This window comes from Ambystoma mexicanum, chromosome 6q, assembly GCF_040938575.1.
Source record: "Ambystoma mexicanum isolate Mex_15411 chromosome 6q, UKY_AmexF1_1, whole genome shotgun sequence".
Classification (NCBI taxonomy): domain Eukaryota; kingdom Metazoa; phylum Chordata; class Amphibia; order Caudata; family Ambystomatidae; genus Ambystoma; species Ambystoma mexicanum.
This window is the reverse complement of record NC_090937.1, coordinates 974,534,875-974,548,626: the sequence shown is the minus strand read 5'-3', so window position 1 is coordinate 974,548,626 and position 13,752 is coordinate 974,534,875. Positions and strand designations below refer to the sequence as shown.

General features: G+C 46.4%; 1 protein-coding gene across 1 annotated transcript in view; it reads left to right on the top strand.

Moving 5' to 3' along the window:
* The window catches only part of LOC138516394 (uncharacterized), a 746,393-nt gene that overhangs the window by 161,543 nt on the left and 571,098 nt on the right, over positions 1 to 13,752 (top strand). The window contains exon 3 of the mRNA XM_069631475.1: positions 2,777 to 2,854. Coding sequence (XP_069487576.1) covers positions 2,777 to 2,854 — 78 coding nt within the window. The remainder of the gene's footprint in view (positions 1 to 2,776; positions 2,855 to 13,752) is intronic.

Below are 13,752 nucleotides of genomic sequence, written 5' to 3'. Positions count from 1 at the left end.
TTCCCTCCCTCCCCAACTTTAACATCCACCATTTCGAGCTAGGGTGCCTACCCAGGGCATCGGACCCGGCAACCTCCTACAATCCGCCCACATCCGCTCCCTTTTTACAGGGGGAGGGGCTCCATCACAAAAGGATGTACAGCAATAGATCCTCTTTGTTACATTATTCCTTCACATCACACCCAGCTGCGCAGCCAAACATTTCCAATACACCCTCTGCTGTCAGAGAGCAGCTCATCCCCCTGGCCCAACATAAGTACCCAAAAATCAAGCTTCCCGAGTCGAGCTCTTTTGGCCCTCAATGTTTAGGCAGAGATTCCACAAAGGTTGCTACTTCAGTTGGGTCAGTAAAGAACAATATCTTGTTATTGTGCACGACTCTCAACCTACGGTGGTACAACATGGTATACTGTATTTGTCTATCCCTTAGGAGTTTCTTCACAGCCAAAAAGGACAATCGTGCCCTCTGCACCATGAGTGTAAAATCCTGAAAAATGCATACCCTTGCCTCTTCGTACTTGACTTCCCCCTAGTTCCTGTGCTCTTCTCAGTATACCGTCTTTGTCACAGTAATTTAGAAGTCTAACAATGACTGGGCGAGGATTCCGTCCCATCCTCAGAGTCTGTTCCGAGGTTCTATGTGCCCTCTCCACTAAAAACTGAGATGATAGTTCCGAGTCATGGAGCACCTCTTTAAAAAAGGTTTCCATGAACTGCTCCAGATTGCGAGACGAATAGACTCATGGCCCGGTAATTATTACGCCTGAATCTGGTCTCCAAATCTTTGTTCTTGTCTCGGATTTCCTTGACCTCCTTCTGCAGATTCCGAATTGCAGCTTTGACCATACCACTCATGTCCTCAAGTACACCAACCCTGTGCTCTGCCTCCCTGAGTCGGCCACTTTCTTTTTCCATTCTTTCCTGCATTCTGTCCATTTTAAATTCCATACCGTCAAGTTTGGTGTTTACAGCAAAACCAAACTTCATTTCGGCCAGCACCAGGCTCAATTCAGAAGGGCGCTCCTGTTCAGATTCTGTCCTGGCTTTCTGCCGGCCGGAACTTGTTGTAGCCTCCATCCTTGCTAACCTGGGCGAGGTTGACGTGTCTAGTCAAAGCCACCGCAGCCTCTGGTTATAGTACTCTCCTCAGTGATCTCACAGCTCCGGTGAACAAGCAAGCACTCCCACCACTTCTTCCTGGTTATGGGCTGTTCGCCTCACCTCTAGAATCCCCCAATTCTCTTAGTTCACAAGGGGAAGGGGGCGCCCAGCCAAGTATCAGTCTTTGCAACTGAGGGGTGTTTGTGGTCACTCTGCCTTATTTCCCCCTGTGAATGGGTTATACCATAGGGCCACTTAACAGATGAGCTTCTGTCTCCGTCTTTGGCCAGTCCACTCACCACAACACACCAGACCTGCACTGAACCAGCTCTGGTCCACAGTGTTACTCACACCCAAGCGGGATTTCCTCTTCCACAGACTGCAGCTATTCGCCTCCCCCAAGGTAGCGAGGGGTGCTGCACCATCGAGAGTTGTAGCTGGTCTCCTCGTGCTCCGGAGTACTCGGAGCCCATCACAGCACCAAGTCAATATCTGGTGTGGTGTATGGTGTTCTGCACCCTCTTTCATCTCCTCCTGTCCCACCTCAGAGGCTCTCCCTATCTCTAAATGCAGGGTTTCCTCTTCACAGGTTGCAGCTAGGCGCCTCTCTCAGGGATGGCGAGGGGGCACTGCGCCACCTCCGAGGGTTGCGGCCGGTCTCCTCATGCTCCGGAGTACCCAGAGCCGGCCACAGCACCGGGTCTATATCTCACCTGGTCCGGTGTGCGATGTTACAAACCCAGCCTGCAGCTCTCTCACCTTGAGAGGCTGCCTCCTTGCTTCTGTCCACCTTCTGGGGAACGCAGGCCTCCCGGGCCAGCTCCCAGCTCCTTGCTCTCTTCCGGCAAATAAAGGCAGGCTGCTTTCCCTATAGGAAGCCGGGTGGGTCTGTCAGCAGTCGAGCTCGGCCGAATCTGCTCCGTTTTTCATCACCATTGGGGGGGATTGAGTCACCAGCCTTTTTGTGATGCTCCACTGTGGGTATTCAAACTAATTAGTCCGATGTGCACTTGTGTGGGCCTCCTTGGTTGCTGGCCCTCGAGCGACCCCAAGAAAAACATTATATTTTAATGAGGCCTCAACATAATATAATATGACCTAACCAGCTAGTATGTAAGGAAACTGACAACATATTCTCCTGCCCTCCCCCAAAAGTCTCTCTCTCTCTCTTGCTCTCTCTCTCTCTCTCTCTCTCTCTCTCTCTTTCGCTCTCTCTCTCTCTCTTTCGCTCTCTCTCTCTCTCTACCTCTCTCTCGACTCACCTTCTGCTGCTCTTGGGTTGACTGAATTAAAGATGAAATGGCTGCTCTTTTGTAGACCGGGTTTTCAAAGGCAAGAGACTCCACCCCTCACATCTTCATTCACTCTGCCTTGGGGCAAATTGCTGTTTCTTTTCAGTAAGAGGTCTTATCTCTCTTACCAGAGGGAGGAACATTTAGGTGCTTTTTGGTGGGAGAGCGGGAGAGTGATGCCTCACCCTTTGAAACTACTGGTGGCTTTAAAAACTTGAGTTTCTTTTTTTAAAATTGTATTTTATTTATGTATTCATTTATTATACTTGACAACGTGAAAACATGTCAGCACCTGAAACATTATGTTCTTCAGGCGCATGCTGGGATTATTATTGTGCATGCAAATTTATGCAGGATTATTCAAATGTCATTGTTTTTACCAGCAGGAAGACTGCAAGGAAGTCCTTGCTTTCCCGCCAATTTCCAAGAAGACCATTGCCAATTCTGCAAGCAACACAATGGTATGTATCTTACAGTGATAGCAAACCGGGTATTGGGGATGAGCGCATTTCCATCGGGGGATATTAGCAGATGGATAAGTCTATGGGGAACAAAATCATGGTGGATACAGGGTTTGCACATAATGATTCATCCTTTTGAGAGTTCCAGTAGGACATTCAAACACGCCACCAAAGTCACAACACAGTGGCTCCTGGGATGACTAACTAGGATGGGAGCATATTTTTTGACACCCTCTCCCAAATTATCCTTTCCTGCTTTTCCTCCAGCCCCCTACCAGTTCCTTGTGGGGTAAGAAATTGAGGGGGTGGGGGGCTCGTTTGGGGGGCGTGGCTTTCATTGTGGGCGTGGCCTAAAAGTCCACAAATCATAGTAAGGTGCGCAAACAAATATATAAATATATGTTAGCGTTTATATGTTTATATGCGTACTACTATGGTTTGTGTACTTTTCAAGCCATCTTTTATAAACATAGCAATGTTACATATTTCTATGTTTATAAAAGGTGGCTTGAAAAGTGAACAAACTTGTGTGCTTACCTTACTATGTACTTTTCAAGCCGCCTTTTATAAACATAGACATTCGTAACATAATTCTATGTTTATAAAAGATGGCTTGAAACGTACACAATTCAAGCCATCTTTTATAAAGCGTAGAGGACGGACAAAACCCAAGGTGGCTTTGTCCGTCGACAAAGCTTTATAAAAGATGCCTTGAATTGTGTACGTTTCAAGCCGTCTTTTATAAACATAGAAATATTTCTACGTTTATAAAATATGGCTTGAAACGTACACAATTCAAGGCATCTTTTATAAAGCTTTGCCAACCGAGATAGATGCCTCGGGCTCTGTGATCTATCTGCTGGAGCAGAGATCACTGAGCCCGAGGCGCCTTTCACCCTCTGTGAACCCGCAGCTCCGTCATCTAATCTGCATATTAGATCATGGAGCCTGCGGGTTCGCGAGGGTCAGTGACCTGGGGAGGGCAAACAAAGGGACAGTAACTTCCTCTGATGACCCTGTTGAGGGGTCATCAGAGGAAGTTACACTGACTGACAGAAGTGCCAGCCAGCCTCAGCGTCGCTGTGGCTGGCTGGCACTTCTGTCAGCTTGCCTGACATAATGGCGGCCGGGCGGGATAATGCGTCCCGCCAATGTTGTGTGGGACCGGGGGCCCCGGCAGGGCACCGGCTCAACCCCACTTTCTGGAAACTGCCGGGGCCCACCCCTGGCAGGCCCCGGCTTACTTAAAGCATTGCATGTGCTTTTAGACACAGCTATTACAGACCACCAACTTCTTTCTGAACAGAGACACCCATGAAGCAGTGGCATAATTTCATTAAAAATAACAGGGTTAGCGGATGCCATCACATCACGTGACATTTGGCCTCATTTGCATGTAGTGACATTGCATCATATTTACCCAGAGGACAGGCCTTTCTAATGTTGTATCCTATCTTTAGTGAAAACGCAGGCCATTGACTGAAAACAAGGACAACCAGCAGCGTCCTACTAAAACGAGAAAACGCCAAAGGCATGCCCATGGGGTTTATAATCAGTACACAGGGGCTGCAAGTGGGAGCATAGAGTAGCACCTGTCCTAATCTGGGCCGTGATTGTGGGGCTCCATGCTTATCCCCTGAGGGAAATAAATAAAGACACAGACAACAGGGTGTGCTAATAAGGTATTTATTTAGTGTCTGTGTATTCATTTGCATATGTAATATTGGACTAAACTATGTAGTCTGCTCTTTGAGCCTTTTATCTTTCTGCATGAGCTTGATCATTTCAAAAGTGGAGCTTCAATTACTGTTCTTTTTTACGAATACAATGCAAAGCATGATTTGCGCAGACTGTAACTTTTTTCATGTAAATAAACTTTAAAGTGCAATAGAGAAATCTGTCAAAGACCATTAGAGAGAACATGTCAGCTGATCTTCCTTATTAATATTACATTTAATTACTTGATACTGAAATGTATCAAACTAGGCAGACATGCTACCATCTACTGTTCCCTCTTTCTCCATACCTTGGAAATGTAATGGTCCTTGGTTCCTCACTCATGACGCCCAATGAGGAAGAAACTTATCTGGGGGTGCTTGTGGTCTCGTGGTCTCGTGCACAGGGAAGTGACCTAGCACTTCGGGATGGACTGCCCTTTTTTGGGTGGGACCAAGCCTGATTTGCATACGTTCTTTTCCCTTTTGCAATGGCTTAGCAGGTGAAGATCGATGGTCTGGATGGCTCCTTAGAGCAATGCCAGAGTTAAAGATTTATTTGAAACCTTCCAGCCATCACCTCTTTTGTTTTGCTATTGTCCTTGATGCCAGCAATAGAGAACTCTTTAAAAGGGCACAGCAAAAGCAAACCATGAGCTGGGGCGCATGTGTGGGTGTGATTGCGCCCGGATGATCTCCCTCTCTCATCTGTGGGATTCTATTTCTCACTCCTTTCTCTGCAGGTTGTCTTTTTACAAGGGCATTTCTTAGGATTTGTTTTGTGAATGAAACACATGCTGAAAAGGGGTGTTGGGACTTCATAATGAAAGTGAAGGGTCCAAAATATGTGGTGTACAAGTGTTTAGAAAATACACACATTTTGTGAGGATAAACAATATAAGATTAAGGATTTTGACACTTTTCATTAAGTCTTATAAGGCAAGTATAGTGTAAGGGTGACCCAACTGTGATGTACATTTCTATCATACTGACACCCAGAAGCTGTGCCCATCAGAGTTGTCACCCAGGACACCGCTCTGCCTTTCGAACAAGACCCAGAAAATGATGCAGCTGAGCAAAATGGACCTAAACCTTTACAAAACAATATGTAGGGTTATGTATGACATAATGCACTGCATGTATGACATAATATACTGGATGGGCCTACAAGATCCCACTGCAACAGCAGCTGATGTGGGTGTGTTTGCATCTGTGCAGGAAAAGTTAAAGAAAATATATGCGTTGCCACCCACCATAGACAAGCATCCCATGATGGCATATTAGCCAGTGCAATTCTAAAGCAATACTAGCCATCTGGCTCTTTAGAAAAGTTTTTCTCCAGCAGGAGCACAGCACGGTTTCACGGTTTTGTATTAGGCCTTGCCAAGGCTAATCCGGTACCCATCACCCTCCTGAGTGTGTTCCTTGACCATGTGCATACAGCCTGAGGCGTGTAAACATTTGTGCCGAAACCTTGAGACAAGCTTAGTTGAGCGTTTTGAAGTTTCAATGTGAAGTGAAAGTCATAGGGCCTCATTACGAGGTTGGCGGTAAGCGAAAAATGATGCCGTTTTGGTAATACCGGCATCGTTTACCGCTCCGGTGTATTCCGACCCACAAACCCAGAATAAGCAGCACCCTAAACAACGGTGCCGCCAATAGCGGCATAGGCGCGTACACGCACCCCTTCGTGGAGCAAATACTGGCATGCCGGTAATAGGGGGACATCACAACCCACGTAAACATGTAAATACCGGCATCGCGAAGCCGGTAATCACGGGCTGCACGATGCCGGCCATACAGGCATCGCGGACCACCCGCAAACAGCAATCAGGATACAAGGCAGCTGCCACAGGTGCACACAATCCCCACAGGTGGAGTCAATGGAGGCTGGGCCTGTACAAAATGAGCACACCCATACACCACACCCCTTCCAACACCAAAATGCTATCAGTAGCTGTTGCAATCATGGCGCTGGAGGACATGCCCATACTGCTACAACTACAGCAACAACAGCAACAACAACAACAACAACTACAGCATCAACAACAGGCAGTACAGAGGAGACGCAGGAGAAGAAGGAGGGTGAGACAGGCCCAGCAATTACCACCAGCGCAGGCAGCAGTGCCTCGTAGACATCTACCAATCCCTCGCATCAGACCCAGCCCCTATAACCTAACCCCTGAGCAGATCCACACCCTGTACCGGTTGGACCGTGACACCATCACCACCATAGTGGACATGATGCAGAACGACATTGCCAGCCTCATAGAAATACGCATTACCATCCCCCTGCTACTAAAGGTGGTGTCTGTGCTACACTTCCTGGCCACAGGCACCTACCAACACAGAGTGGGCCAGCTGCATGGCATTTCACAGCCACTATTTTCACGCATGTTGAACCAAGTGCTGGATGCCCTCCTGAAGCATGGAAGGAGCCACATATCCTTACCATGGACTGCCCAGGAGATAGCCAACACCAAAGTGGGCTTCCATGCACTGGCAGGCATGCCCAATTGTGTTGGTGTACTCGACTGCACCTATGTGGAATTGGTAGCCCCCATGCCATAGTGGCGGTGTACCGCAATCGCAAGCAATACCACTCCATCAATGTGCAAATGGTATGTGACTCCAGCAAGATCATCACACATTGCTGTGCCCGATATCCCGGATCAACACATGATGCCATGGCACTGCGTAACTCCACGCTACCCCGTCACATGGAGCGACATGCTGGACCACGTGCCTGGCTGCTTGGTGAGTAGCACAACTGTCCTATGGCAGTGCTTTGGGGTACTGATGTGTGGGGATGCATAAGGGGGGCATACTGCACCTGGGTGGGAAAGGGGGGGCATACTGCACCTGGGTGGGAAAGGGGGGGCATAATGCACCTGGGTGCCAATAGCCGGTGATTGGAGAATGCATGCAGAGCTAAAAACTCCTGACCTGATCCAGCCAAACAGAACATGACACATCACTGGGCCACATATCATAATCAATGCATATCGATGACAACAAGTAAGAGGCACAAACAGGCCACCATGTTGATGGCAAGCAATGCATGAATGAACAGAATGGCAACTGTGGCAATGTGGTCAGTGTGACCATGCATAGTGAGGGATGAACAGCATGAATTGGAGGCTAAACATTGTTGCACTACCACAGCACATCTGCCTCAGCATACATGATTACACCCTGCATTATCTATTGAACGCCATCCAGACTACTACACCTCATGACAGTATAGATTGCATTTAGGTAACATTTTTGCATGCGTACAGGGACATGTGCATGCCCACACCAAATAGCTGCCTCCATGACTGTGCTCCCTGAAGGTGGCAGTTCAGAGTGACACACACCTATTTGTATCTGCTTGCAGGTGATGGAGGATATCCCTTGAGGCCGTGGCTACTCACCCCTGTGCGGAACCCGCAGAACAGCCGTGAAGAGGAGTACAATTGTGTGCACACGCGTTCCCGTGTTGTGATTGAGCAGACCTTTGGCCTGTTGAAGGCGCGGTTCCGCTGACTCAGCAGGTCTGGTGGGGCACTCCTATATAGGCCTGAGAAGGTGGCAAAGATCACCATGGCCTGTGTCATGCTGCACAACATGTATGTCCGGAGAAATGTACCACTGCCACCTGACATTGACATGCATGGCCCGGGTGAGGATGATGAGGATGGAGACGGAGGTGAAGTAGCCCCCCTGCCAGTACGTGATGCACGGGATGGCCATGCTGTATGCCAAGCACTAATTCACGAATACTTCTGAAACACAGGGACTATGATAGACATGTGTCAGTGACACACTGGCTCCATGTGGACATGCACACTTATATTTCTTGGAGTTGGCCACTGAACACCATCACACATTAAAAGTACATGCACAAAATGAAGAATGTCCAGCCATTGCATTTTTAGCACACAACGGGTGTATTTTTCAAACGGGCAACAATGTGAACACTCCCCCCCAACCCACAGTGAACTCCCCAACCCACCCTACAAACACCAAATGACCCCAATGAACTCCGCAACCCACCCTACAAACCCCAAATGACTCCAGTGAACTCCCCAACCCACCCTACAAACCCCAAATGACCTCAGTGAACTCCCCAACCCACCCTACAAACCCCAGCTGTCCCCAAATGTACAATGAAGATCGTTCCCTTCACCAATGTCCATGTGTCCAACGGCCATTGTCTGGCCGCCCTACTTCTTGGCCTTCTTGGCATCTGGGGGTGGCTTGTCCGAGTGCCATGCACTTCTCCGGGTCATCCGCATGGGGCTTGAGTGGGCAGAGGTTGAAGGGGTCGTAGCAGTGGACGTGTCAGAGGCTGGTCCCATGCCTGCTCCAAGGCGTGGCTGCCTGCATTTGGAGCAGGATGGACGTCAGGACTTGCGTCACTGCCCCAGACAGTCCCTCATGAGGGTTGCGGACGCGTTAACGGCCGCAGTGTTTGCAGTGATGGCTGCTGTGGTCTCCCCAATGGCATTAGATATGTCTCTCCTGGAGTCCTCCCCATCGGCAATATACTGTTGCATTAGGTCTAGCATCGACTCCTGTTGTGCCTCCACCCTCGACAGGCAAGCCTCAAAAGTGTTGTTGGTAGCGGGAGTGCTGGTAGCGGGAGTGCTGGTGGCCGGGGTGGTGGTAGCCGGGGTGGTGGTAGCCGGGGTGGTGGTAGCCGGGGTGGTTGATGGAGCTTGTGTGGGACCCACATCCAAGGTGCTGTCCTCCTCGAAGGTGCACATGTCAGAATCTCTGAGGTCGGAGTCGTGGAGGCAGGGATCGTCACTGGCGTCGGCCTCCAAATGGGGTGAGGGGTGGTCATGGGGCTTGGGGTGGGTGTAGTGGACACGACTGTGACACCCTGGGTGTTGTAAGGATATTTGGCATGTTACAGCACATTACAGCACTACTGCACAAGTAGCATTACAGCACTACTGCACAAGTAGCATTTTTTTTTTTGCAGCACCACCACAAGGGTGCGGTGCATTGCTATATGGGTTAGCAGATTAACAAGGAAAGACAGGCTATTCAGTCAAAAAACGATTTTAACATATAAGATGCAAAGCTATTTTTACAGTTAAAAGCACACGTGTTCATTTAAAAATGCACACTATTTTTCACCTGAAATGCCTATATTGCTAGAGACACATTTGAAAATTAACAGCTAACATATTAACCATTAACCTGACTAATAAAACCTTATTTTATTATAACTCACTAATAAAATGTGTTCTCTACTGCAGAATTAGGCATATTTTGAAAACCAGTTAAATGAGTGTGCAGATTTTTCCTCTCTTCTCTGCCTGATTATCCGTGTTGTTGTGCACAGTAACTGCAGGAGGAAGGAAGTCAGATTTGCAACAATTGCAAATGTATAAGCGAAGCTATTGTTTAAAAGTAGGAGGATGAGAGATGATGGATTTCATTGGAACACGTCATAAAGAGGGCTGAGAGGAAAGTTTTAGTGGGCAGTAGCAGGGAAAAAGACAGGCAGACATCTTTCTGCACTACTGGGGAGAAGACCTGGCTGTGGGGGTGTCCTGCTGCAGTCGAGACTGGGGAAAGCTGAAAGAATTACATTTCCACTGGCAGAGGCTGTCCTATCTGAAAAAGCTGAGAATTCCAGGCAATGACCCCGGCTTGAGAAGGCAAGCGTCCCTTTTCGTTGGAGTTGAGCCAAGAGAGCCACATTCACAGAGAGAATCCTCTAAACAGATAAGGTAATTACCTAACTGGGGGAGCTGTGTGTGTGCACGAAAGTATGCAGTCAGTGTAGAAAAATGAAAGTCCCGTGCGTGTCTTAATCAAGTGCTAATGTTGCAATTTAAGTTCTGTTCTCCGCCACTATAATTGCAGTGTGTCATTGAAAATGCTTTGATTGTTCCCTTTTATTGCTGTAAAGAATGAGATTATGTCTAAATGCAAATTTTATAATACAGAAAATATTTGAAAACAGACGGGTGGTTTATTTTCTATTTACCATTACAATGCCAATGATGTGGGGAGATTTTTAAACAGTGCAATGGTCATTTTAAGACAGATGTGTGTATGTCAGAATCAGTATGAATAATTGTGAGTGACTGTAGTATAACTTGTTGGAGGTACATGAGCCAACGGGAAGAGAGACTCTCTGAACATAGCTCCCTACCGTATATAAGGTAGTGGAAATTACCACAAGACTACCACATATAGCTCTCTGTCGTAAATAAGTCAGTGAGTTTGCCCATGGTGGCGCACCAACACTATCCCTGGAAATTGTGGTTTCCCTAGAATGCAGGTCTGAGGTCTCTCTAGTGATCACACGAAAAATCTAAGCGAAGATAAGGGATTCTGGACATTGGGGCCACAAATAAAACAAGGGAATTATGCTCACCAAAATACCACCAACCACGTATACCAAATATGCAGGTCTGGGTGCTGAAATAATGCATGTCCATTGTATTATTGTTGCACATGGCCAAATCTGAATACAAAGAGTGATTATTGCTAAGTTATTTCTCAGCGGTAATAAAATACCGTCAGGCCCCAAATCTCCACAAAATACCCTACATATTTATGGTGCGTTGCAGGCCGGGAAAGTGATCATAGAGTACCTACTGGGCGTGGCAAGCGTGTCTCACACTGCCATTTGCACATTAAAGGGAACCCATTTTATAATAGCAGTGTGCCACTAAAAACGAATTTCAGAATGTCACAAAGGGAAACCACATTCTCAGATCTAGTGCAATATTTAGAGGCAAAGTTATTTGCACATGGGAATTGGTCTTCGAACAGTACCTTAGAATGGAGTAACCGCATTCAGGGTGAGGTGCAGAAAGAAAAACTAGACAATATTTTTGCAGAAGGCAGCATAATTCAGGTCTGCCTTACAAGATTATTGAATGCAGCCGATAAAAGTGCAGAGAAAGACTGTTTAATACGGCTATGCGGCAAAATATGGTTTATTTTAAACAAGTCACTGCGAATGCAAGAGAATGATACTCAGCTAATTAACAGGTTAAAGACTGAATTAGATGGGGCAAGTAAAAATCAGGAAATGTTGAGAGCAGAATTGGATGTATGCCAAAAAGACATGCAATTAAAATGCAGAGACTTTGATACTCAGTTATCCAAAAACAAGAAACAATTTGAAGATAGTGAGCAAGAATTGACACACTTAAAAGCCTTAGTGGATCACATTAGGCAGGATAAAGATGAGGTTGTTTCAGAAATGCAGATTTTACAAAAAGAACATTGCGAAAAAGAAGGTGATCTCCAGAGTGTAGAACAAGAAATGATTAAAATGATCCAAGAAAGAGACAAGAGAAGTAAAGAGTTCAATGAATGCCAAATGCAAATGTGCGATATGCAGGAGGCAATTAATAAAATGAGTGATGAAAATAATTATTTGCATGATGAAGCCAACAGACTCCTTAAAAAGTGTAAGGACTTAGAACAGCAAATGTGCATTCCCAGGTCCCAGGAGAGGCGGCAGGGTACCACATTCAATGGAGTGGAGGTGAATTCTAGCTCTGCCCAAAGAGCTAGTGCCCCAGTGACTGGGCCGGTGACTGAACTTGGTTGCAGCGCCCTTGGGGGATTTGATACTCCCGTTGGGGGCAGCCACCAATCTCATACACCTGAAAACAGGATTGAATCACAAAATAGTGCAATTCCATGCATTGCAACAAGTAGCCCCATAAAAATAATGAAATCCATTAAAGCCCTGATCAAACCATTTAAAAAGGGAGGTGAATGCTGCATTGAGGATCACTTAGAAGCGGTGCATGACATTTTTAAAGCGCTCCAGATACCTAAGGAACAGTACAGACAATATTTTCATTTAACTTTAGATGCCCCGACGGCCAGCATCATAAGGGGATTAAATGAACAGCAGAATATGACATGGCTGGAGTTTGAAAAAGAAATTAGGCGCCATTTTTCTCCTTTTCAGTCATTGCAGGAGGCAAAGAAAGTTGCGTACACTATTACTGCTGGACCTAATACATCACCTCGCCAATTTTTACAAGACTTAAAAAGAGCATTCTCTCGCTTTGATGTATCTTTTGACTCAAATTCCAATGAGTTTAAAACCGCATACTTCTATGGGCTACAGAAAGACATTATATCCCAATTGGTCCGTGAATTTGACCGTGACAAGTCCCTTGAATGGATTGTACATCAAAGCACCAAGCTATATGAGGTACTCTATTGTCAGGGTAGAGAAAGTGATAAAATGAAAGATACTAGGCCTAAATCTAAAGAACCCTCAGCCACAGTAATGGAAATCAGGTCAGCCAAAATGTCCCTTGAGTCTGCTCAAAGCCAAGGTAAAAATAATGTGACACCTGAACAAAGGGGTAATCAACAAAGATCGCCATTTACTGTACCAATATTCCAATCACATGATCCTAGTAATAGAGAGAGCTACATCAGCCCTAGATATTTAGGAGATAGACCCCGGGTAAGATACCGGTCTGATATGGCAGGTATGAACAATAACCAGAGACAAAATCAAGATCAAAGAAATGATGGTCCCTACCAGTCATTGGGGACACAGAGCAGATTTGATCCCAGCACCATGATATATGGTAATCAGGATAGGCCACGATATGTGGATCGATTTACTGATAATGGAAATCAATATAGGGGCCAGTACCCACAATCTGAGAAACAGGACATGAAGCAAAACGTGAACTACAGTCCACGCCAGTACAATGATTCCCCACCAGGGGACTATAATCAAAGGATGGGTGCAACCCGCTCCCCTCCACAAATGAATCAAGAGTTCAGAAACCATCCCAACCGGTATCAATCACCTGAGAGGTATCAGAATAGATCCAATCAGGGGGAAAACAACCAATATCGACCTAGGCCACAGAAAGAGGATCCTAGAGAGGTGGAAAGGTTCCAATGCCTTGAGGCCCAAGTGAAAATGTTAGCTGAGCAAATAGGAAAGCTCTATACAGCGCAAAAACAACCTTCCAAAGAGGGGGCTGATGGCCATAGCAATGACCGGGGGGCTTCCGAAAAGTGACTAAGTACTCATGATAACTGCAGTGCCAAAATGACAGATAGCTCTGATATAATTTTGCATAACGACTCTGAGATGTCTAATGGATTAAAAATGAAAGTACCAGTAAATGAAATTGTGACAGAAAGTGCAAATACTTCTAAAAAAGAGGTACGGTTTAA